Source organism: Aotus nancymaae, unplaced genomic scaffold, assembly GCF_030222135.1.
Source record: "Aotus nancymaae isolate 86718 unplaced genomic scaffold, 86718_ANA_hifiasm-v0.15.2.pri h1tg000158l, whole genome shotgun sequence".
In the NCBI taxonomy this organism is placed as follows: Eukaryota; Metazoa; Chordata; class Mammalia; order Primates; family Aotidae; genus Aotus; species Aotus nancymaae.
This window is the reverse complement of record NW_026988573.1, coordinates 1,266,756-1,291,481: the sequence shown is the minus strand read 5'-3', so window position 1 is coordinate 1,291,481 and position 24,726 is coordinate 1,266,756. Positions and strand designations below refer to the sequence as shown.

Below are 24,726 nucleotides of genomic sequence, written 5' to 3'. Positions count from 1 at the left end.
GAGAATCGCTTGAACCCGGGAGGCGGAGGTTGCAGTGAGCCAAGATGGCGCCACTGCACTCCAGCCTGGTGACAGAGCAAAGCTCCATCTCAAAAAACAAAAAGGAAACTAGAAAGGTAACAAAATACTTTTTGTTAAAAGATCAAATTTAGTTCAACTTTTTTAGCAACCCAAAGTCTCTGGCAGGAGGCTCGGGCTCTCAGCCCCAGCCTTGCCCATCAGAGCAGTGGAATGAACTCAGCACTGCCCTCCTGCCAGCCCTCTCCGGGGGACACAACCACCCTCCCTGAGGGTCACAGCAGAGGACCTCGTGTCATTCCTCTCTTCATAGCTGGGAAACTGGCAAGAGCAACAGGAGCTCGTCCAGGGCCATGGAGCAGGCAAAAGGCAGGCCTGGGTTGGATCCACATCTCCGGGCTCCTGGCCTGTGCCCTCTCTGCCATCTGGGATAGGGTCCGATGGGCACAAGAGGGCATGGACTGTCTGGAGGGTCAGATCCAACCAGGTAACAGGTGCGGGGGAAGGAGGGAGCTGGGCCACCAGGAGCATCTCCCCCACCTGGCCTGGCCCCAGCGCCCACCTTGGCCCAGGAGACACAGCCACAGGGGGCAGTGGACAGCCTCCCGACCCCGCCTGGCCCGGTGCCCACCTTGGCCCAGGAGGTGCAGCAGCAGGGAGCAGGCACAGAGCTGGATGTCGAGGACCCTGTCGTGCAGCTCCATGGTTGTGAGCACCACCTCCACCAGCTCTGGGGGCCATGGCAGACCTGGCAGGACGGGCAGCACAGGAGAGATTCACTGTGGGGTCAGCTTGAAGGCATATAGACCAGACCAGGGCCCCCAGAGGCGGGTGGGAGTCTGCAGGGCCGTTGGTGGGAGAATAGAAGGGAAGGACAAAGGATTAGCACTAGCTCCGTGTAGTGCGTGCCATGTCTGCCACAGGCGTCCTGCTCTGCTGCCCACAGCCCTGTGAAGTGGGCCCTCCCGGGACTGCCCTTGTGCAGATGAGGGACCCAGGGTCAGTGGGATGAACGCATCTGCTCTTCAGCATTTGAACCCGGCCAGTCTACTCCAGAGCCCTTGGCTGCACCTTGCCTGAGAGTGGACGTGGGTGGGCTCCATCCACCCCACCGCTGTGCCAGGAACTGTTGTGGGCTGGGGACTGGTGAGGAGCAGTGGCCAGGCAGCCATCCCTCCACTGTAGGTTCATGAGAGCAACAGGGAAGAAGTCCTGGCACCCAGAATGCTGAGCGAAGCAAGCCTGCTTTTTTTTTTTTTTTTTTTGGAGACAGTCTCACTCTATCGCCCAAGCTGGGGTGCAGTGGCATCATCTCGGCTCACTGCAACCTCTGCCTCCTGGGTCCAAGTGATTCTCCTGCCTCAGCCTCCTGGGTAGCTGAGATTACAGGCATGCACCACCATGCTCAGCTAATTTTTATATTTTTAGTAGAGACCTTGGTTTTACCATGTTGGCCAAGCTGGCCTCGAACAACTGATCTCAAGTGATCTGCCCGCCTCAGCCTCCCAAAGTGCTGGGATTACAGGCCTGAGCCACCGCTCCCGGCTGCAAGCCCATTTCTAAGCAAGGCGTGCGGGGAGGTGTGGCTCCAGGTGGTGGGAAAAACCCACCCTTTGGGATGGGGCCCAACAGCTTCCGTGCTTTTCCCAGGGAGGCAAAAAATCTCTCTTCCCAGGGACTCTGTCCTGGCACAGCTGAGCTACAGAAGGGGTTGAAGAGGAGGAGGGGAGGGAGGGAATGGTAAATGGCCCATATGAGGCCTCTGCCACCTACTTGAAGGCCAGGGCTGGGCCTTGTCACCTCTGAGGCCTGAGCCACTGCAACAAACCTCAGTGGATCCCTAATCCAGGTCTGATGGATAGATGCTGGATGGATGGATGTGTGAAGGTAAAGGCAGGTGAAAAAGGTCGAATGGAAAGAGTTTATGAAAGTGGTTTTGGCACAAACATTTTAAAAATTGGCCGGGTGCAGTGGCTCACGCCTGTAGTACCAGCACTTTGGGAGGTGGAAACGGGCACACCACTTGAAGTCAGGAGTTCGAGACCAGCCTGGCCAACATGGTGAAACCCCGTCTCTACTAAAAATACAAAAAGTTAGTCGGGCATGGTGGCACACACCTGTCGTCCCAGCTACTTGGGAGGTTGAGCAGGACAATCACTTCAACCCAGGAGGCGGAGGTTGCAGTGAGCCAAGATCGCACCACTGCACTCCAGCCTGGGGACAGAGGAAGACGCCGTCTAAAAAAACAAAACAAGAACACTGCTTTCCTCAACACCCTCCATGAATGAGCAGTAACAATCTTTTTGGGTTTTGTTTTGTGTTTTGAGACAGGGGTCTCCCAGGCTGGAGTGCAGTGGTGCAAGCATGGCTCACTATAGCCTCAATTCCCTGGGCTCAAGCAATCCTCCTGCCTCAGCCTCTCGAATTGCTGGGACGTCAGACATGTCACCACACCTGGCTACTTTATTTTATTTTTTGTAGAAATGGGGTCTCCCTTTGTTGCCCAGGCTAGTCTTGAACCCCTGGGCTCAAGCAGTCCTCCCGCCTTGGCATCTCAGGGTGTTGGGATGACAGGCGTGAGTCACACACCAGGGCATGCATTCTTAATAGGTGGGCGAGTTGCTGCATCTAGAAAAATGTAAAGTATTCACACCCTTGAACATCTAGGAATCTGTGCTACAGAAACATAAGCACACAGATACATACACACCAGGGTGTCCATTCTAGTACCATTTATAATAGTGGAAACAGAACAACTCAGATACCCCTCATAGGGATAGTGGGGTAGATGGGATGTCTACGGCTCCATTAAAATCATGTGAGGGCTGCCACCCCACCCCTTCCCCTTCCCTGCTGTCTTCCCCAGGCAGATAGCAGAGACATGGGATGCTTCTGGGAAGGCATGCCCGCCTCCATGCTGCACGAAAGCAGCGGCGAGAACCCGGGGTGAGGCCAGCCTCAGCTCCTCACAGGCCGGGCCATGGGTCTGCCCTTAGCGGCGAAGCTGGGAAAGGGGTGCGGGCTGGGGCCTACCTAGCTGATCTGCAGGCATTTTCAGAAACCTCTTCATGGCCCTGAGCTGGACTTCGGGCCAGCTAGAGACGTTCTGCATGACCTCTGCAGGGACAGGAAGGCAGGGGAGGGGCCTTGTCTCTGGGCACCACACTGGCCTGGCTGCTGTGTGTGCATCCCCTCTTCAGATCCACGGGTTCAGGACGAGAGGGAGGGGGTGTTACCATCCCACTTTACAGATGAGGCCACTGAGACCAAGTGACTTTTCCATAATAGAACCCAAGACTGTCTCGGAGTCCACAAATGGTGGAGCTCATCCTGGGCACACGGGGGCACACAGCAGTGATGCTGTGTGAGGAAGATGCCCCAGGACCACTGTGTGCCAGCCAGGCTGTGGAAGCAAAAGCAGAGGGTTGTGGGAGGCCTAGGCAGTGAGTAGCCATTGAGCTACATATGTGCAGCGGGAGCAGAAGGGAGACAGGTGGGGGCCAGGCTGTGGAGATGAACTTGGTGTTATAGGTCGTTGGGAGCTATGGAGGGTATTTGAGCAGGGCAGACCCCTGAGCAATGTGTAGGGATGGATGGAGGGAAACTTCCTACCCACGGGTTGTGCATGTGGAGCTAGGCCAGGGGCATAAATAATGAGCCCTCTGGAATGAAACGATAGGATGCCAAGGCCACGCTCCCCCACTGTGTCCCCTGTGTCACCTAAAATGCTGGCCACGTTGCCTGCTAAGAGCATGTCGGTGATGGACACAGGCAGCATCTGTCGGTGCAGGGTCAGCGAGATGCACGAGGACTTGAAGGAGCCGCTCACGAAGGTGATGTGCACCACGTCCCTAGCAGAGGAGCAGAGAGGGCTGAGTAATCCGGCAGCGCCCCCGCCCCCTCCCCGCGTGGCTCTCCCTCTGCCTCCGACTCCATCTCTGGTAAACCCTGTCTCTATTAAAAATACAAAAATTAGCCGGGCATGGTGGTGCGCGCCTGTAGTCCCAGCTTCTCGGGAGGCTGAGGCCGGATAATTGCTTGAACCCAGGAGGCGGAGGTGGTGGTGAGCTGAGATCCCCAAACTGCACTCCAGCCTGGTTGACAATGCAAGACTCTGTCTCAAAAGAAAAAAAACACCTGACCCTGAGCTCACTTTATCGTTATTCGATCCGAGGGGTTGATCTGGAGCATCAAGGGCAGAAGGTTCTGGAAGGTTTCCGCATCCGGGATTTGCTTCTCTTCCATTGTCTTCAGGATGCCCTTCAGGCTGCCTGGGCTCTGGCGGAGGGACTTCCGCAGATGCATGGCTTCTGTGCCCTGCATGGAGAGGGGACAGCTCTGTACATCCCCTTAAGTAAATGGAAACGGCCCTGACATGGGCAGAGGGTGAGCAGAGACCAAGAGACCCGGGAGACCAGGAGAGCCAGGTGGAGCCGCCGCCCACAAGAATGCCCAGAGACCCCAGGGGCCCCGAGCTCTTCCATAAGAATGGAGTTTCAGAGAAGCCAGCTTGTTTCCTAGGGTAGAGTCCTGCCAAGAAATTCCCCCTGAGCTAGACCTGGCCAGTGAGAGGGGCAGCATGCCCATTTCACAGAGTGTGACGTGCCCAAGGTCACTCTGCCTGGGCTGGGGCTGGAGCCCAGGCTATTTCCAGGATGTCACAAAGGTGGGAAGGCTGTCATTTCCCTGAGAGTTTTCCAAAGGAAGGGAGTGCCAAGGTGTTTCTCAGAGGTGGAGTCTGGGGGTCTGGGAGAGCATGGGGAACCTGGGCCCAGCCAGGCGCCTGTGCTTTCTGGAGACCTCAGTGCCTGCACGTGGTGCTGTGGAGAAGGGAGCTTCCTTGTTTTGGGCATGGCAGGCCCTGGGGCCTGGTGGCCTGACTTCTCTACTTTGTCTTCTGCATATAGAGGATAGGAAGCAACAGGCTGGACTTCCCCACCTCCCTGTAGCCAGAGTGACCTCGGAGTGCTCGCGGGGCCAGTGGGGTCCTCTGCCTCTCCTTCCTGCCCACAGGCTGCGGCCATGGTGCAGGGGCCCCAGCAGGGATGAGAGTAAGAGCTGCATGCTAAGGCTGTGCAGGAAGAGGGAAGGCGCCTCCACACCAGCCTGGGGCTTGTGCATGAGGCGGCCCGGGTGTGTTCGGGCCCATGCTGGGTTCCCGTTGCTTGCAACTCCGTGCAGCCTTTCACGCTCACAAGGGCACCTGAACTTAGCTTTTCCCCATCAGGAGTCAAGAACACCATGTGGAGGCTGCTGCGAGGGTTGCATGGGATCGTCTGAATACTCCCACTGCTGTCGCCATCCTGCCAGGGCCCTGCAGGTGCTGCATGCTGGGGGGTTCTGAGGAGGGCGGCCCCCCACAGGTGGAAGAGGGGGCTCCGCACAGCCTACAGAGAGCCCGGGGAAGGGATGTGGATGGGAGGCAGGATGAGGCCAAGCCTTCTCCCCAGGCCTGGGCATGTGGGGAGCAGCATGTGGGGTGTGGGGGAGGGGGTGGCTCACATCCATGAAGGAGCAGCTGGTCATGTCCAGAACGATGCAGCCCAGGGACCAGATGTCTGATTTCTGGCTGAAGGAGAAGCTGAGGGCTTCGGGGGCCATCCAGGACTTATGAAAGGGATCTGTTGTTAAGAGCAAGGTGGGATCCCTGAGTCCTTTGTTCCCTGAGAGCAGGGGCTTGACAGAGTCACCCTGCCCAGTCCTGTACCCGCTTTGGTGGCCCCCCGAAAGCAGCTTGAAACACGAGCCCTGCAGGTCCTCTTCTCAGAAAAGGTGGAGAATATTAACCAGGGAGGAAGAGGCCCCAGTCAGCGGGAGCTTTGCACTGATCTGGAGCGACTGAGGCTGTCCGTCTTGATGGATGCCCACCAGGCTGGCCCACATGCGTGCGTGTGTCTGTGTGCCCAAGATGGCTGTAGAAGGAGTTGGAAGAGGCATGTGCCAAGAATGTGTGCACCCCTCTAAACTTCTTGCCCCTTCTAAATGTCAGGATCTTGGGCCAAAGTAACAGTTGCTCTGCCCTAGTTTCTAAACTGGAACCCCAGACAGGCAGGCAAAAGAGTTAGGGTTAGGGTTAGGCAGGCTCCTCTGAGTCCATCAGTCCCTGGCTGGCGTCAGGCAGCCCCTCCTCTCCTGGACCTCCATTCCCCAGCCCATCAGTAAAGGGCTGGACTCCAAGAACCTGTGCCATCTGCACCTCCAGTAGAACCAACCATCTGCCCATCTGTCCACCCATTCATCCATACACACCCCCATCCATCCATCCATCCACTCATCTACCTACCCAGTCATTCACTCACTCACCCACCCACACATCCATTCACATAGCCACCCATCCATCCATTCATCCATACACCTACTCACACATCCTTCCACACACGCACCCACCCACCCATCCATCTTTCTACCCACTATGCATCCGTCCACAACCCATGCACTCACCCATCCAACCACACACCCATCCACTCATCCATCCATCTACTCACCTACCCACCCATCCGCTCACCAACCCATATATCCATCCATCCATTCACTGACCCACCCATCCATCCATCCATCCATCCACTCACCCACCCACCCATCCACTCACCCACACATTTATCCATCCATCCACCCATCCATCCACTCACCCACCTACCCACTCATTCACTCACTCACCCACCCATCCATTCACACAGCCACCCATCCATCCATTCCATTCATCCATACACCTACTCACACATCCTTCCACACTTGCACCCACCCACCTATCCATCTTTCTACTCACCACCCATCCATCCACAGCCCACACACTCACCCATCCACCCACATACCCAGCCATCCAACCACACACCCAACCACTCATCCATCCATCTACTCACGTACTCACCCATCCACTCACCAACCCATGTATCCATCCATCCATTCACTGACCCACCCACCCACCCACCTATCCATCCATCTACTCACCCACCCACCTGCCCACCCACCCATCCACTCACCCACACACTTATCTATCCATCCATCCATCCATCCATCCATCCATCCACTCATCTACTCATCCACTCACCTACCCACCTATCCATCCATCCATCCATCCATCCATCCATCCGTCCATCCACTCACCCACCCCATCCATCCATCCTACCACTCACCAAATCACACACCCACCCATCTATGCACCCATCCACCCATTCATCTTCTGTTTACCAAGGACAGAGTGCAACCAGCAACTGCCACCCTGGGACTCTGGACTCCTCCTCTGTGGCTGCTCTCTCCAGCCCCCTTTGTCTGGCCATCTTTTTAAAGGAATGAGAACTCATCTCCCCTTGCCACCCACCCCTGTCATCTCCTGGGTTGTTTTAGGACTCAGTGATCTACACACAGCCAGGGCCTGGCACCCACAGACCTTCCGTCCTGGGCATTTTAGCTTCCTTCCTTCTGAGGCTTCTTTTCTCTCCATGAGAGGCAACATTTTCTGGGGTACCACAACTTTGTTTCTCTCAAATGTTGGGGTCTTTGGGGCCCTGCCTCTGCCGCTGGTGGTGGCACGCCTGCTCAGTTACAACCCTAAGGAGCTCTCTCTGGAGTCCGCACGAGGCCAGGGGCTTTGTGGGGACCTTCTGAGCAAGCAGCTATTTCATGTTGCCTTGCTTAGCACCCAAAGTGGCCACCAGCATCTGGATTCTAGACGCCAACCCCCTTTCCCATGACCTGGGGGAACCCCCTGCCACCTTCCTCCGCACGGATATTCCACTTGGCTTTGTTCGTCATTAGCGCGTTGGAGCTCAGGTCCTGCAGTTTGCAACGGTCACTGCTGACGAGGATGATGTTGGAGGGTTTGAGGTTCCTGAAACCAAGAGGTGGGTTCGCCTCTGGGTGCCCACGGGCTGCCTGGGCAGCCCACCCACTCCGAGGAGGTCCCCTGGCTGACAGCGTGTTCACCTCCTTAGATATCTCAGCTACCCATTTCCCTGGGGATTGATTTTTGGCCATCGTGCAATGTCTAGTGACATTAACACTGAACGTGGAATGTGAGCATTCCCTTTGTACATATGGTCTGCAGGATGTGTTTGTGTGTGTGTGTGTGTTTTAAAACAGGATTGCCCAGGCTGGAATGCAATGACACGATCATAGCTCATCTGCAACCTCAAGCTCCTGGCTTCAAGCAATCCTCACATCTCAGCCTCCATGTTGCTGGGATCACAGGCATGTGCCACCAGGCTCAGCCGCATGGTTTTCCTCTTCCCCTTTAAATAAGATATTGGTGTTCAGAACTGAGCCATCTCCCAGCCCCTTCAGACCATGGATTCTCCAGCCGGAAGCTATGCCACTGGGGGGGTGTCAAAGGTTCAGCAGGACCCACTCAGCCCACACTGGCCCCACAGCAGGCAGCCCGGTCTCTGTTCCTGGCAGGGCTGTTGCCTCCTTCCTTTCCATGACCTCTAGAGCAGCCCTCCTGGCTAGCGCACACCCATGCAGCTGTGCGTGTGCACACAGCTTAAGACCACTTGGAAGAGCCTCTTCTGAGCCCAGGAGGAGCTCTGGATGGTCCCCGTCCTATTGTGGCTGCACTGGCCCAGTACACTTGTGTCCCCAGATCCTGCCCACGGGCACTGGCACCCAAGTGGCCTGAGTGCCTTTTCTCCCGAAGCAGCCAGCCAGTCCAGGGAGATCGGAGGTGCCACTCACCTGTGGATGATGTCCAATTGGTGTAGGTATTCCAGCGCGTCCAGCACCTGGCCCAGCACATTCTGCAACCACTGGGGAGAAGCAGGGGATGCCAGGATGGGAGGGGCGTCCTGTGCTGCTGTCAGGGGGGTGATGCTCAGAGCAGCCAGCAGGATGGTGGTGTATTCTCTCCTTGCATCTTGAGACAGGCCTGAAGCCAGCCAAGCACTCAGGGTGGGTGGAGGAGGCTTCAGCGTGGTGACTCTCCAGACAGTAAAGCCAGAAGGACTCAGTTTCCAGACTCTACACTGCTGTCTCCATGCCGGAAACCCTGGGTGCTGCAGGGGCCCCATCCCTGCACCCCACTCTGTGGCCCACGCTGCCCCACACTTGCTCGGATCTGGAGGCAGATGGGCTTTGCGGGTATGGGAGGGGTTGAAGCCTGCAGTGCCTACATGCAGCTCACTCCTCTAAGTCATTCTAATGAAAAGAGCCGTGAGAGAACATGTGCTAGGAGTGTTCTGCATCAGAAACAAGCTCCACTGAGTCCCCAGGGCAGTGATTCTGAAGCCGGGCTCCTAGGACCCCTGGATTCAGGCCCACCCTGGGGTGTTAGAGAGGGGCTGAAGGGGCAGGACATGGGCGTCCTCCTATTCCCCCCAGTTAGAGCAGCTCTGCTGCATTTACTGGGTTTCTGGGAACACTGTGTGTTTCAAAGGGTTTTACTCACAAAGTTTGAAACCCACCCTGGGCCTGCCTCTGAGGCCCATGGTAAGAGAAGAGCTATGTGCCCCGAAGAGCCCCTCGGGGGGACCCGGTCCCACCAAACACAGTTCTCAGGGTAAAAGCAGGCAGCATTCATCTGGGGTAGATGAAAGACCTAAATGTGAAGGCAAAAATGACCACGCTTCCAGAAGACAGAGGAGAGTATCTTCGTGGCCTCAGAGCAGGAAATGCTTCATTTTTTTTTTTTTTTTTTTTTTTTTTTTTTTTTAAAGATGGGGTTTCGAGAGATCCAAGATGGCTGATGATTAGCAGCTCGGGCACGTACCTCCCAGTGAAAGCGCAAAGAACGAGAGGACGCCACACTTTCAGACGAATATTAGTTACTCACGGACCAGGAGATTCCCAGTGGAAGAGCTCCACGGGTCGCCAGGGCGACTCTTGTGGCCGGCGTGGCGGTTTTGCTGGTGCCTTAGCACGCCAGTTCTTGGTGCAGAGTCTGGAGATTCCAGGGCAGAAAAGCACTATCAATCTTAACACCGCTGTTTTGGCCGGCTCAGTGGATTGCTCAGATTTCGGAGCAGGGAATCAACAAGTTGGACGTCAGAGACTCAGTTAGAAAGTCGGTAATTATAAAGACGACAGACAGACAAATATATAATGAAGGGAAGAAACCAGCGTAAAAAGGTAGAGAATACTCAAAATCAGAATGCCTCTCCCTCTACAGGGGATTGCAATTCCTCATCAGTAACGGAACAAGGCTTAATAGATTACACGTGTGTTCCAATAACAGAAGCAGGTTTCAAAACATGGGTGATAAGAAACTTTTGTGAATTAAAAGAACTTGTTCTAACCCAATGCAAAGAAACTAAGAACCTTGAAAAAAGGTTTGACGAAATGTTAACGAGAATGGACAATTTAGAGAAGAATATAAGTGAATTGATGGAGCTGAAAAACACAACACGAGAACTTCGCGAAGCATGCACAAGTTTAAACAGTCGAATTGATCAAGCAGAAGGAAAGATATCAGAAGTCGAGGACCAGCTCAGTGAAATGAAACGAGAAGATAAGAATGCAGAAAAAAGGATGAAAAGGAATGAGCAAAGTCTCCAGGAAATATGGGACTATGTGAAAAGACCTAATTTACGTTTGATAGGTGTACCTGAATGTGATGAAGAGAATGAATCCAAGTTGGAAAATACTCTTCAGGATATCATTCAGGAAAATTTTCCCAACCTGGCAAGGCAGGGTAATATTCAACTCCAGGTAATACAGAGAACACCACAAAGATATTCTTCAAGAAGACCAACCCCAAGGCACATAATCGCCAGATTTATTAGGGTTGAAATGAAGGAGAAAATACTAAGGGCAGCCAGAGAGAAAGGTCAGGTTACCCATAAAGGGAAACCTATCAGACTTACAGCAGATCTCTCAGCAGAAACCCTACAAGCCAGAAAAGAGTGGGGACCAATATTTAACATCCTTAAAGAAAAGAACTTTCAACCCAGAATTTCCTATCCAGCCAAACTAAGCTTTATGAGCGAAGGAAAAATTAAATCTTTTGCGAACAAACAAGTACTTAGAGAGTTCACCACCACCAGGCCTGCTTTACAAGAGCTTCTGAAAGAAGCACTATACATATAAAGGAACAACCAATATCAGCCCTTCCAAAAATATATCAAAAAGCAAAGAACTTTAACACAATAAAAAACTTACATCAACTAATGGGCAAAACAGCCAGCTAGCATCAAACGCCGGTATTAAACTTATATATATTTTAATTGGATAAAAAGCCAAAACCCATCGGTATGCTGCATCCGGGCCCATCTTACATGCAACAATACACAAAGACTCAGAGAGAAGGAGGAAGATTTACCAATCAAACAGAGAGTAAAAATAAACCAATAAACAAAAAGCAGGAGATGCAATTCTCGCCTGTGATAAAGTAGACTTTAAAGCAACAAAGATCAAAAGAGGCGAGGAATGACATTACATAATGGCAAAAGGATCAATGCAACAAGAAGAGCTAATGATTCTATAGATCAACGAGATAGAAAATTAACAAGGATATTCAGAACTTGAACTCAGACCTGGAACAAGTAAACTTAATAAACATTTATAGAACTCTCCACTTCAAATACACAAAACATACATTACCACCTCACACCTATTCCAAAGGTGACTATATAATTGGAAGTAAATCACTCCTCAGTAATCGCATAGCATTTCATAGGTTTAAATTAAATATTGGTTGGCTGTTTGTTTGTTATCTTCTTCCCTTATTCCTTCCTGACTACATCATTAAGTATAATTATCAGTATAAAAGAGGTTTTCAATACCCATTACTAAATTGCATTCCAGCCTGGGCAAGAAATCAATACTCCCATTCTCTCTCCCTCTTTCTTTTCCTTCTCTCTCCTCCCCATTCTGTCTCTCTCTTTCTCTTCCTTTTTCCTCCTTCCTATTCTCCTCTCTTTCTCTTTAAAAAAAAAAAAAAAAAAAAAAAAAAAAAAAAAAAAAAAAAAAAAAAGATGGGGTTTCACCATGTTGGTCAGGCTGGTCTTGAACTCCCGACCTCAGGTGATCTGCCCACCTTGGCCTCTAAAGTGCTTGGATTACAGGCATGAGCCACTATGCCCGGCCTCATTTTTTTTTTGAGACAAAGTTTTGCTCTTGTTGCCCGGGCTGGAGTGCAATGGTGCAATCATGGCTCATTGCAACCTCCGCCTCCCAGGTTCAAGCGATTCTCCTGCCTCAGCCTCCCGACTAGCTGGGATTACAGGCATGCACCACCACACCTGGCTAATTTTGTAGTTTTAGTAGACACAGGGTTTCTCAATGTTGGTCTGGCTGGTCTCAAACTCCTGACATCAAGTGATCTGCCCACCTTAGCCTCCCAAAGTGCTGGGATTACAGGCGTAAGCATCTTGCCAGGAGATGCTTCTTAAACTCCAAAGGCACCAACAATAGAGACAGCATAGAGACAGCAGAGAGACAGCAATAAGACAGCAGAGAGACAGCATTGAGACAGCATTGAGACAGCAGAGAGACAGCAGAGAGACAGCATTGAGACAGCAGAGAGACAGCAGAGACAGCATTGAGACAGCAGAGAGACAGCAGAAGGACAGCAGAGAGACAGCATTGAGACAGCATAGAGACAGCAGAAGGACAGCAGAGAGACAGCATTGAGACAGCAGAGAGACAGCAATAAGACAGCAGAGAGACAGCATTGAGACAGCATTGAGACAGCAGAGAGACAGCAGAGAGACAGCATTGAGACAGCAGAGAGACAGCAGAGACAGCATTGAGACAGCAGAGAGACAGCAGAAGGACAGCAGAGAGACAGCATTGAGACAGCATAGAGACAGCAGAAGGACAGCAGAGAGACAGCATTGAGACAGCAGAGAGACAGCATAGGCAGCATAGAGACAGCATTGAGACAGCAGAGAGACAGCAGAGAGACAGCATTGAGACAGCATAGAGACAGCAGAGAGACAGCAGAGAGACAGCATTGAGACAGCAGAGAGACAGCATAGGCAGCATAGAGACAGCATTGAGACAGCAGAGAGACAGCAGAGAGACAGCATTGAGACAGCAGAGAGACAGCAGAGAGACAGCATTGAGACAGCAGAGAGACAGCATAGGCAGCAGAGAGACAGCATAGAGACAGCATAGAGACAGCATTGAGACAGCATAGAGACAGCAGAGAGACAGCATTGAGACAGCAGAGAGACAGCAGAGAGCATTGAGACAGCAGAGAGACAGCATTGAGACAGCATAGAGACAGCAGACAGCAGAAGGACAGCAGAGAGACAGCAGAGAGACAGCATTGAGACAGCAGAGAGACAGCATTGAGACAGCAGAGAGACAGCAGAGAGACAGCATTGGGACAGCAGAGAGACAGCATTGAGACAGCAGAGACAGCAGAGAGACAGCAGAGAGACAGCATTGACACAGCAGAGAGCATAGAGACAGCAGAGAGACAGCATTGAGACAGCAGAGAGACGGCATAGAGACAGCATTGAGACGGCATTGAGACAGCATTGAGACAGCAGAGAGACAGCATTGAGACAGCATTGAGACAGCAGAGAGACAGCAGAGAGACAGCATTGAGACAGCAGAGACAGCAGAGAGACAGCATTGAGACAGCAGAGAGACAGCATTGAGACAGCAGAGAGACAGCATTGAGACAGCAGAGAGCATAGAGACAGCAGAGAGACAGCATAGAGACAGCAGAGAGACAGCAGAGACAGCAGACAGCAGAGAGACAGCAGAGAGACAGCATTGAGACAGCAGAGAGACAGCATTGAGACAGCAGAGAGACAGCATTGAGACAGCAGAGAGCATAGAGACAGCAGAGAGACAGCATTGAGACAGCATTGAGACAGCAGAGAGACAGCATTGAGACAGCAGAGAGACAGCAGAGAGACAGCATTGAGACAGCATTGAGACAACATAGAGACAGCAGAGAGACAGCATTGAGACAGCAGAGAGACAGCATAGAGACAGCAGAGAGACAGCATTGAGACAGCAGAGAGACAGCAGAGAGACAGCATTGAGACAGCATAGAGACAGCAGAGAGACAGCATTGAGACAGCAGAGACAGCATAGAGACAGCAGAGAGACAGCATTGAGACAGCAGAGAGACAGCAGAGAGACAGCATTGAGAAAGCAAACTTCATCATACTTAGGACTTTCCATCATCAAAAGACATCATTAAGAAAGTGAATTGGCCGAGTGCGGTGGCTCATGCCTGTAATGCCAGCACTTTGGGAGGCCGAGGTGGGCAGATCACTTAAGGTCAGGAGTTCGAGACCAGTCTGGACAACATGGCGAAACCTTGTTTCTGCTACTAATAAAACAAAAATTAGCTGGGTGTAGTGGTGGGCGCCTGTAATCCTAGCTACTCAGGAGGCTGAGGCAGAAGAATCGCTTGAACTGTGAGGCAAAGGTTACATTGAGCCAAGATCATGCCATTGCACTCCAGCCTGGGTGACAAGAGTGAGACGCCATCTCAGCAACCACAACAAGAATAACAAAAAGACTGATACAGTGAAGGGCTGGCCGCCTTGCGGACCAGGAACGCTCACAACGTGTGAGAGTAAACATCGGGCCGACTAAACCACACTGGAAATCTGTTTGGAGCATCTACTAAAGCTACACATATACCTACTCCACGACCCAATCGTTCCGCTCCTCGGTATTTATCCCAGAAAAGTGAGTGCCTTCCAGCAGTGCTCATAGCAGCCTTATTCACCGTAGCTCCAAACTGGAAGCAGCCCCAGTGCTTATCGGCAGGATTCTAGGTAAACAGCCTGCACTGCAGCCAGGCAGCAGGAGGGCACCGAGCAATGAGCGAAGATGATTCACCGGTGCGTGCAGCGGCGCAGCGGGGCTGAAAACAGCAGGCTAGGCCCGGCGCGGTGGCTCACGCCTGTCATCCCAGCACTTCTGGAGGCTGAGACGGGTGGATCACCTGAGGTCACGAGTTGGAGAACAGCCTGGGCAACCTGGTGAAACCCCATCTCTACTAAAATACAAAAATTAGCCGGGAGTGGTGGCATGCACCTGTAATCCCAGCTACTCCGGAGGCTGAGGCAGGAGAATCGCTTGGGCCTGGGAGGCGGAGGTTGCATTGAGCCGAGATTGCACCACTGCACTCCAGCCTGGGTGACAGAGCAAGACACTGTCTCAGGGGAAAAACAACACAGCAGGCAGAGGGGGAGACCAGACGTGCAGGACGAGGCCATTTACATGAACCTCAGGGACTGGCGGAACAATCTGGAATCACAGTCACTGACTGGGAACCTTCTAGGGTTAAGAACGCCTTCTGTCTTGATCTAGGTGGAGGTTGTGTGAGTGCACTTAAGATCTGCACATGTCCTAGGGTGTAAATACCTTGAGACATACATTTAAAAAAAACTAAGGCTGGACTGCACGGTGCCCACCCGCCCACTGTCGCTTTGCCCCACGCTGCAGGGCCTGTGTCACAGGTCTAGGTGGTCCCCAGGCCTGGTGCCCCAGAGGATCTTACCTCAGCGTCAATGATTTCCTTCGCCTCCCTCTTATCCGTAATGACTTCCTGGAAGGTGACCTTGTTGAACTCCATCACCAGGCAGAGGAACGGGGAGGAGATCTGTGGGGCAGGAGGTCCTTTAGCCAGCTGCCAGGGGACGCCCAGGCCCCGGTGCTACTGCGGGCTCGCCTGCTCCAGGGCCTCCCTGCACTGGACTGCCATCCGTCCGCAGTGGCTGTGGGAGCACTGCCCACTGGAGGGTGCTACAAGCCCCTCCTGCCCCACCTCCAGTTCCCTCTCTCTCTTCTCCCCATTCCCAGGCCCCCGCTCCACGCCACGCTCCATCCATACCAAGCTACTTGGGCCTTCCTGAAAGCTGCACTTGGCCCTGGCCATGGCACACGTGGACGCCTCTGCCTGGACCCCTACCCACCCCCTTCATGGGGATAACGACTCATACTTCAGCCCAGGTCCATTTCCTCTGCGGAGCCTGCCCTGCCCAGAGCCCCAGCAGGCCGGGTCAGGGCCCCCAGTTCTGAGCTCCCTCCCATAGGGAAATACCCTCTTGGCTTCTCTGCACTCTCCTTGAGAGCATTATGGGGTGCTCAGAAAATATTTGGGAGTGCCTGCAGTGAGGTCCCCTCCCCAAGACCCAGCTGGAGTGGAGGGAGCCTGTGAGGGTCCTCTCCTGCTGGGACCCAGGATTGTTGGCCCCAGGCGGGAATGCCAGTGTGGACCTCTCATACAGGCCGGCGGCCGGCAGGAGGCTTCTCAGCTTCTCTTTACCTCCAGCACCCCTTGTGCCTGCTCTGCCTCCTGCTGTCTGCCTCAGTCCCATCGGAAGTGACTGGAAAGCTCCTGGCTCTTTGTAAAGACAAGAAGTCATACTGCCTACAGGACCCGGCTGCCGGACCTGGGTCTCAGTCCCCACTCAGTTTACTAGCTGTGTGGCCTTGGAGAGCTCCTGAACCAGAGCCCTGGGGCCTGTCAAGAGCACAGGGACAGTACTGCCCGCCCTGCAGCCCTCCCAGCACGTGATGATGGATGTGGTGCTGTCAGCCAGCTGCCCAGGAGCTGCAGGAGTAAGGGGCGCCCAGGCCCGGCACCGCCTGGGGGTCGGGTGGCTGTGGAGAGGGGTCCACTCGCTCCTCCCATGGAAGTAAAATCTCTGTCATCAGAGGCACAGGCTCACAGGGACAAGCTTGGTGGCTGCGTGCAGAGCCCAGGGGTCGGGCCCACCTGTCCTGGCCCTCTGGCTTGGCCACGTACTAGCTGGGTAACCAGGAGCAACTTGTATCTGTTAGCCTCTGCTTCTTCTTCTGTGAAATGGGTTAAGAACCCCTCCTAATGAGGAGGCTGTTGAGGCTCCTTTGAGACTATGCACAGAAAGCCCCAGCATGGTACCTGGCCCCAGTGAGTGTTAGGTCAGAGGTGGCCGCATTTAGAGTCACTGCCATTGCCACACGAGCTGTTCCGACGCTGGCGGGTGGGCATGCTCTGGGCTCAGTTCCCTTGGTCCCACAGCCCACTGCGTGGCGTCTGAGCCCGTAGGTGTCAGCTCTGACCCACCTCGCTATTCCACGTGATGAACAGCTCCTGGTACACAGAGATGTGGGCGTGCCGCAGCTTCAGCAGTGGCATCAGCTGCCAGGATAGAGCAGAGGAAAGAGAGAAGTCAGCACCTCTCCATGCCTGTCTCAGCTCTTGCTTCTCTGTCATACATCCCAACCAACATGCGAGCCTCCGGCTCTGAGCCAGGCAGGGGAGCGGGCTCAGGGAGGCTGTGCAGCCTAGTGGCTAGAAACCAGGCAGGCAGTGTGGACTGTGTCTCCAGCATGTGCTGGCTCTGCTTGGTGACTGGACCTCAGACTGTCATCTGAAAATGGGGGTCCCAGTGGAACCTGCCTCATGGGGATGCCACGGGGACTGAGTGAGCTGCAGCAGGCAGTGCCAGGAAGGTGTGGATCAGCCACAGCTGGGGCTGACTGGAGGAGGTGGTGCAGCCACAGGGAGGTGGGCACACAGAGAGGTCCCACTGCCCTTGCCCCGCGGAAAGTGCTTTGAAACAGGCCCAAACAGGAGTAGACGGGGCTGCGTGAGAGACATGGAGCCAGACAGACAACCACTAGTGGTGAAAGGCTGGGTGTGAAAGCAGGTGGCCTAGCGGGCCATGGAAGGGAATCAGCAACGTGAAAAGCCGCGGTGGCGTGGGGCTCTGGCCGGGCCCCCCACGCTCTTTCTTCCCCTTTGTTACCGAGTAGCCTGAGCCCATGACTGTGCTTCGGTCACCCTATAGACCCAATAATGTTTACTGGCCAACGCTCCAGAGCCACGAACTCCAGAAGACAAACAAGTGACCATGAGATAGGAGGGGACACCGTCAAGCTCATGGGAAGTTCAAGAAACACACAGAAACGCTGCTCAGAGCCTTCGCCAATCGAAGCAAAGTGCAGCTGATATTGCTATGATTGTAAATTAGGATGTTACTGCTGGGCAGTTCTGAATGGTAGAATTGAGGGTAATGTGTATTTTCTTTGTTAAACAATTCTGGGATGGCGTGGTGGTGCCTGCCTATAACCCTAGCACTTTGGAGGCTGAGGTGGGAGGATTGCTTGAGCCCAGAAGTTCAAGACCAGCCTGGGCAACATGGTGACACCTCATCTCTATCAAATTTTTTTTAAAAAGGTACAAACAAAACCAAACCCAATTTTGTATTTTTCAAATTTTCTATTGTAATTAATAATTTTATATTGAAGCAAAAATATTTTAAAAATAGTTATTGGGCCAGGCGCGGTGGCTCACGCCTGTAATCTCAGCACTTTGGTGGCCAAGGTGGATGGATCACGAGGTCAAGAGATTGAGACCATCCTGGCCAACGTGGTGAAACCCCGTCCCTACTAAAAAATACAAAATTTAGCCGGGTGTGGTGGTGTGTGTCTGTAATCCCAGCCAGTCGGGAGGCTGAGGCAGGAGAATCGCTTGAACCTGGGAGGCAGAGGTTGCAGTGAGCCGAGATCACACCACTGTACTCCAGCCTGGTGATAGAGCAACACTCCATCTCAAAAAAAAAGAAAAGTTATTGGCAGATTAACCTAGGGACATGGCCAATATTTATTTATTCATATTTTATTTTATTTATTTTTAAGACAGAGTCTTGCTCTGTCATCCAGGCTGAAGTGCACCTACTTCAGCCTCCCAAAGTACTAGGATTACAAGCGTGAACCACCAGGCCTGGCCCAATCGTAAACTTTATGTTCTCTGGGAACAGATGTTCTAAGTTGTCGGTACCTGCGTTTAGCAGTGAGTGTTTGGGGTACAGACTCCCTACATGACCTGGGGCTGCTGGCTTCACAGCCGAGGCAAAACTGGTGCTGACGCTCTATCTCCCTCCAGGCTTCCCTTCACCAGGCACTCAACAACAGGGTACAGCACACAGTCTGTGTGTGCTCCACTGAGCTCCTCCGGAGGGAAAACCACCCTGAGAATTACCTCATGCAGGGCCTTATCGGCATCATGGTCATCCAGGCATTCCACCTGCAAAGGCACAAAAGCATGAGCTTAATAAATGTATAGCAGATCATCCCCATTATTGCCACCATCACCACCACCACTATGACCATTACCAAAATCACCACCACCACCACCACCTCCACCACAACCACTACCATCATCACCATCACCACCACCATCACCACTACCATTACCATCATTACCACAAACACAACCACCACCATCACCACCACCACCATCACCACCACGACCATCACCATCACCACTACTACTACAACCATCACCATCATGACCACAACCCACAACCACCACCACAACAACATCACCATCACCACAACCACCACCATCACCACCACCACCACAACCATCACCATCATTACCACAAACACAATCACCACCACAACCATCACCATCACAACCACCACCACCACCACCATGACCATCACCATCACCACCACTACTACAACCATCACCATCATGACTACAACCCACAACCACCACCACAACCATCACCATCACAACCACCACCACCATCACCATGACCATTACCATCATCACAACCACCACCACCTTCACCACCACCATTACCATCATTACCACAACCACAACCACCACAACCATGACCATTACCATAATCACAACTACCACCACCATCACTGCCATCACCACCATTACCATCATTACCACAACCACCAGCACCATCACCACCACTACCATTACCATTATCACAACCACAACCACCAGCACCATCACCACCACCACCATTACCATTATCACAACCACAACCACCAGCACCATCACCACCACCACTGCAACTATTACCATCATTACCACAATCATATACCACCACCATCCCACCACCACCACAACCATTACCATCATTACCACAATCACAATCACCACCATCATCATCACAACTGTCACCATAACCACCATCATCACCACCATTACCACAATCACAACCACCACCATCATCACCACCATGGCTGTCCCCATCACCACCATCATCACACCACCACCATCACTCCATCACCACCACCATCACCATCACCACTATGATCACCATCATTACCATCATCATTAAGACCATCATCACCACCATCACCATCACCACCCCACCATCATCACCATCATCACCAAATTCACCATCACCACCTTCATCACCAAAATCTCAATCACCACTATCATCACAATCATTCGTCATCACCACCTTCACCATCATCACACCATCACCACCACCACTACTATCATTACCACCATCACACCATCAACACCACTGTCACCATCACCACTATTATCATCATCATCACCACCATTATCACCATCATTACCTCCATCACCATCACACCATCACCATTACCACCACTATCCTCACCATTATCACACCATGACCACGACCACCATCACCATCACCACCATCACCATCATCACCATTATCACTGCCACCATCACTGCCACTATCATTGCCACCTCCATCATCACCACCATTGTTATTTAACAGGAGTGACAGGCTCCCGCCATTCATGCCCCCACCATATGGCACAAACGGAAGATATTCCTAAGGCAGAGATCTAAAAATACTTAGAGTGATGAGAACAACTTTGCTCCTATTGCAAGGATAAGTTTAGGACAGCATAATATAAACTCCAAGAAATCAGCAAAGGATCCATTTTCAGACCATCTTTAAAACAGGAACATCTTGTTCTGACTGGGAAAGCATCGGTCTCACCACCTTGCTCCTTACCCACACTGGGAAGGTTGTCTCCGTGCTGGCCTGAGCCACCGTGCGTGGTCATGGCTCTTTTAAAAGCTCCTCAGGCCAGGCGGGGTGGCTCATGCCTGTAATCCTAGCACTTTGGGAGGCCAAGTTGGGCAGACTGCCTGAGCTCAGGAGTTCGAGACCAGCCTAGGCAACGTGGTGAAACCCTATCTCTACTAAAACACAAAAAATTAGCCCAGTGTAGCGGCATGTGCCTATAGTCCCAGCTACTTGCGAGGCTGAGGCAGGAGAATTGACTGAACCCAGGAGGCGGAGGTTGTAGTGAGCAGAGATTACGCCACTGCACTCCAGCCTGGGTGACAGAGTGAGACTATGTCTCCAAGAAAAAAACCAACAATAACAACGAAAACACCAAAAAGCTCCTTAATTGCCCAGAGGGCAGCCAGCTACCCTGCCCCAATGGCTTATGAGACAAGGAGGCCAACCTCATAGCCAGCCAGCAAGGGAGTAGGGCGGGGGCAAGGACTCCAGGCCCAGCCACTCAGGGTGAGGCTGCGGAGCTGCACTGACTGAGGTCTGGCTGAGTGACGGCTGCTGACAAGGCTCCTCTCGCTGCGTGGCCAGCCGTGAACCCGCTGGGTCGCTGTCACCACCACAGAGAGGAGGATGTGCCAGGGACTCTTATAGCAGCTCTCTCACCCTGGCTCCTCTGTTGATCTGGACCTCCCTGTCTTGGACACACAAGGGGACGTCCTCCTGCATGCCTACACCTCCCATGCTCTGCTAGCCCTGGTGAGGAGTGCAGAGGAAGGGCTCAGGGCCTGGTGTGTGACCTTGGCCCTGTGTGACCTTGAGCCAGTCCCTATCCTCTCTGGGCCTGGCTCCCTTTTGGTAAAACGCGTGACCCAGCACGGGGTAGCATGGTGTCCCCCAGTGAGGTGGCCTGAATTCCAATCCTCTGGGAAACTGTGACCTTGGCTAGTCTGGCGCTGCCTTGAGCCTCATTGTCTTTGGCTGTGAACAGCGCCACTGTTCCTGCTTTGCAGGGTTGACGGGAGATGAAGCGAGTCGATGCCTGGCACGCAGCACGCGATGCGTAAATGGAGGCGGCGGTGGTGTCAGAACAGAGATTAGCATCGCTTCCCCATCAAGGTGAGAGTTCCATGCACCCCCACGTCTACCACAACCAGATTTGTCTCTGTGAGTGCTGGCAGCGAGGAATCCAGCTGCCACATCAGGAAGCTTCTCTACCACGGGAAGAGCTTGTATTGGGGAAAATCACAGCCACAGAACCACATGGCCTGGGATGGACGGGATGGACAGGTTGGCCTCTTACCTGCTTTATCACACGCTTGACTTTGGTTTCCATTTCCTCTACCACCAGGTTCACCCCCAAGGCCCCAGGATTCAGTTCATACAAAACCTACCAGCAAGGGAGAGAGAAGCTTTCAGGAAATGCACACAACTTTTCGTTTTCCAAAAGCCCAGCTCCAACTTCTTTTCTGGCCCTGCTAACTCCCCCATCAGGTTGGCAGAGCATGTGGCTCCACCCCATCTTGCAATAGCGGAAATGGCCCAAGGAGGGCAAGACGCCTTTCCATGGCAGAACTCCGATCTCATCTCTTTGGGGCCCGTTCGGAAGCTCTTCTACAACCCTATGTCCCTTCCCCAACCTGCAGTGAGGACCAGATGGGCACTCAAGAGCAAGCACCTCCCAGGGAAAAGGGGCTTATTCATGCTCGTAGACCCCTGTGACCTCAACTTCCAGTATCCACCTCCAAACTGGCTTCAAATGAGAAAGTAACCAGTCTTGTGATTGGTACAATCAGGAAGTCGTTGTGTGTCTGGCATGGTGCCAAGCACTTCACAGTCACCCTATGCAGTTGACACCATTGCTACCTCTATGTTTACATTTGGGGAAACTGAGGCACAAGGGGCTAGGTCCTTGCCTAAGGCTATGTCACTAAAAAGCAGGACTGCCTGGGGTAACTCTGGGGTCTGACCTTAGAGCCTGTGATTTGAGCCAAAGTGATTTGAGCCAAATCTGCAGAGATATGGCTACCAAGTCAGAACTCTGTGCAGAGACCAAGGGCTATGGGGTGGGTTACTGGGCTGGGGATTGCTGGAGGCTGACATTCATCAGAGGATTGGGGTGGGAGGATAGGACCCAGAGGAGGAGATATGAGGGTGGAACCCTGAGCCTAGGGAATCTGAGCTGATAAAAGTCTTAGGAGTCTGTAATCCAGCCTTGTGAGCAGCCTGCTCCTGACACTGGATATTCTAAGCCAGGGGTCCCCTAGTCTGTGGCCTGTTAGGAACCGGGCAGGACATCAGAAGGTGAGCAGCAGGCAAGGGAGCAAAGTTTCATCTGTATTTATAGCCGCTCCCCATGGCTGGCATTACCATCCAAGCTCAGCCTCCTGTCAGATCAGCAGCAGCATTAGATTCTCATAGGAGTATCAACCCAATTGTGAACCGCACATGCCAGGGATCCAGGTTGCCCGCTCCTCATGAGAACCTAATGCCTGATGATCTGTCACCGTCTCCCATCACCCCCAGACAGGACCATCTAGTTGCAGGAAAACAAGCTCAGGGCTCCCACCGATTCTACATTATAGTAAGTTGTAATTATTTCATTATGGCCAGGCGTGGTGGCTCACGTCTATAATCCCAGCACTTTGGGAGGCCAAGGTGGGTGGATCACGAGGTCAGGAGTTCAAGACCAGCCTGACCAACATGGTGAAAACCTGTCTCTACTAAAAATACAAAAATTAGCTGGGCGTGGTGGGGCGTGCCTGTAATCCCAGCTACTCTGGAGGCTGAGGCAAGAGAATCACTTGAACCCGGGAGGTGGAGGTTGTGGTGAGCCAAGAGTGTCCCATTGCACTCCAGCCTGGGCGACAGAGCGAGACTCATCTCAAAACAAATTTTTTTTCATTATGTATTACAATATAATAATAGAAATAAACTGCACACAAATATAATGTGCTTGAATCATCCTGAAACCATCCTCCCACCTCGGACTGTGGAAAAATGGTCTTCCACAAAACTGGTCCCTGGTGCCAAAAACATTGGGGATTGCTGGTCTAAACCGCAGGGGCCTGAGGGCAGAGCTGATGTGAGGGCGTTCAGGTTTAGGCAGCAAATTAAACAGTAATATGGACCTATATTTTGAATCAAGTCTATTTTGTGTTTCCAAAAGTTCTATTTTTTTTTAATTTATTCTATTTATTTTATTTATCTTCCTGGAAGTTCTATTTATTTTTTCTCCTGAAAAGTAACTTTACTTTAAAAATTATCTGGCCACCAGAAACTCATCTGCTTCAACGCCCTGTAAGTCCTCTCATACAAAGAGAATTCTTCCAAAGTGAGAAAAATCTAACCCACAAACTGTTTCCAAGTGAATGTAATTTTTACAAATGCTGAATCTAACATTTAATAAAGTTTACATGTCACGTATAGAAGCATTTAATTAAACATTCACTTTTATTTTGCAGGTTTTTGTGTTTTGTGACTATTTCAGGTCTCAAACGTTTTCACAGACCCAGGCTGCAGGGGTGTTTTTAGGGACTGGGGGCTCCCAATTACGTACTCGGGAAGTTCCCGGGGGTCCTGCCTCGGTGGACCCAAGGGCACGGATCCCGGGCACGAAGGATAGAGGAGCTGCCCCACGCCCTCAAATACTCAGCTAGGGCTGGAGAATCCTTAGTTAATTCACAAAGGGGGAAACTGAGTGGCAAAGGGCACCCAGGAGGTCACCGTTGGAAGTTCCCAGGTTCAGCCGAGGAGCTGGAGGCCGGCACCGGCCAGGGCGCGGATCCCTCCGGCCCTCGGTCGGACCCGCCTGCCGCCGCTCTAGGGCTGCAACCGTTACCCGACGGAGACCCGACCCCGCCTCCCTGCAGGGGACATTCGGCACCTGGTACTTCTCCATGGGCTCTCTGGGGGCCCTCGGGCTTCGATTCCACCGCGCGGTGAGCCAGCGATCGGACCCTGTCCCAAGCATGTTCAGTAGCCACCGCGTCCGGGCGAGCGTCCACCCTCAACCCACCCCGCATGGGTCAGTGGCACCTGCGGGACCCTCCCCGCC

General features: G+C 52.8%; 1 protein-coding gene across 4 annotated transcripts in view; it reads right to left on the bottom strand.

Moving 5' to 3' along the window:
* STKLD1 (serine/threonine kinase like domain containing 1) overlaps positions 1–24,711 on the bottom strand; it is a 29,256-nt gene extending 4,545 nt beyond the window's left edge. For 3 of the 4 annotated variants that reach the window (XM_064371751.1, XM_064371753.1, XM_064371752.1), the window contains exons 1-12: positions 24,556–24,711; positions 21,973–22,059; positions 18,896–18,940; positions 16,976–17,050; positions 15,425–15,526; positions 8,689–8,759; positions 7,731–7,846; positions 5,521–5,639; positions 4,172–4,335; positions 3,739–3,869; positions 3,052–3,135; positions 650–766 (exon numbers count right to left, since the gene is read on the bottom strand). In XM_064371751.1, the coding sequence (XP_064227821.1) occupies positions 650–766; positions 3,052–3,135; positions 3,739–3,869; positions 4,172–4,335; positions 5,521–5,639; positions 7,731–7,846; positions 8,689–8,759; positions 15,425–15,526; positions 16,976–17,050; positions 18,896–18,940; positions 21,973–22,059; positions 24,556–24,642 (1,198 nt within the window). In that variant the 5' untranslated portion in view covers positions 24,643–24,711. The remainder of the gene's footprint in view (positions 1–649; positions 767–3,051; positions 3,136–3,738; positions 3,870–4,171; positions 4,336–5,520; positions 5,640–7,730; positions 7,847–8,688; positions 8,760–15,424; positions 15,527–16,975; positions 17,051–18,895; positions 18,941–21,972; positions 22,060–24,555) is intronic. The other variant, XM_064371754.1, reaches the window with a different exon arrangement.
* Between the last annotated feature and the right edge of the window lie 15 nt (positions 24,712–24,726).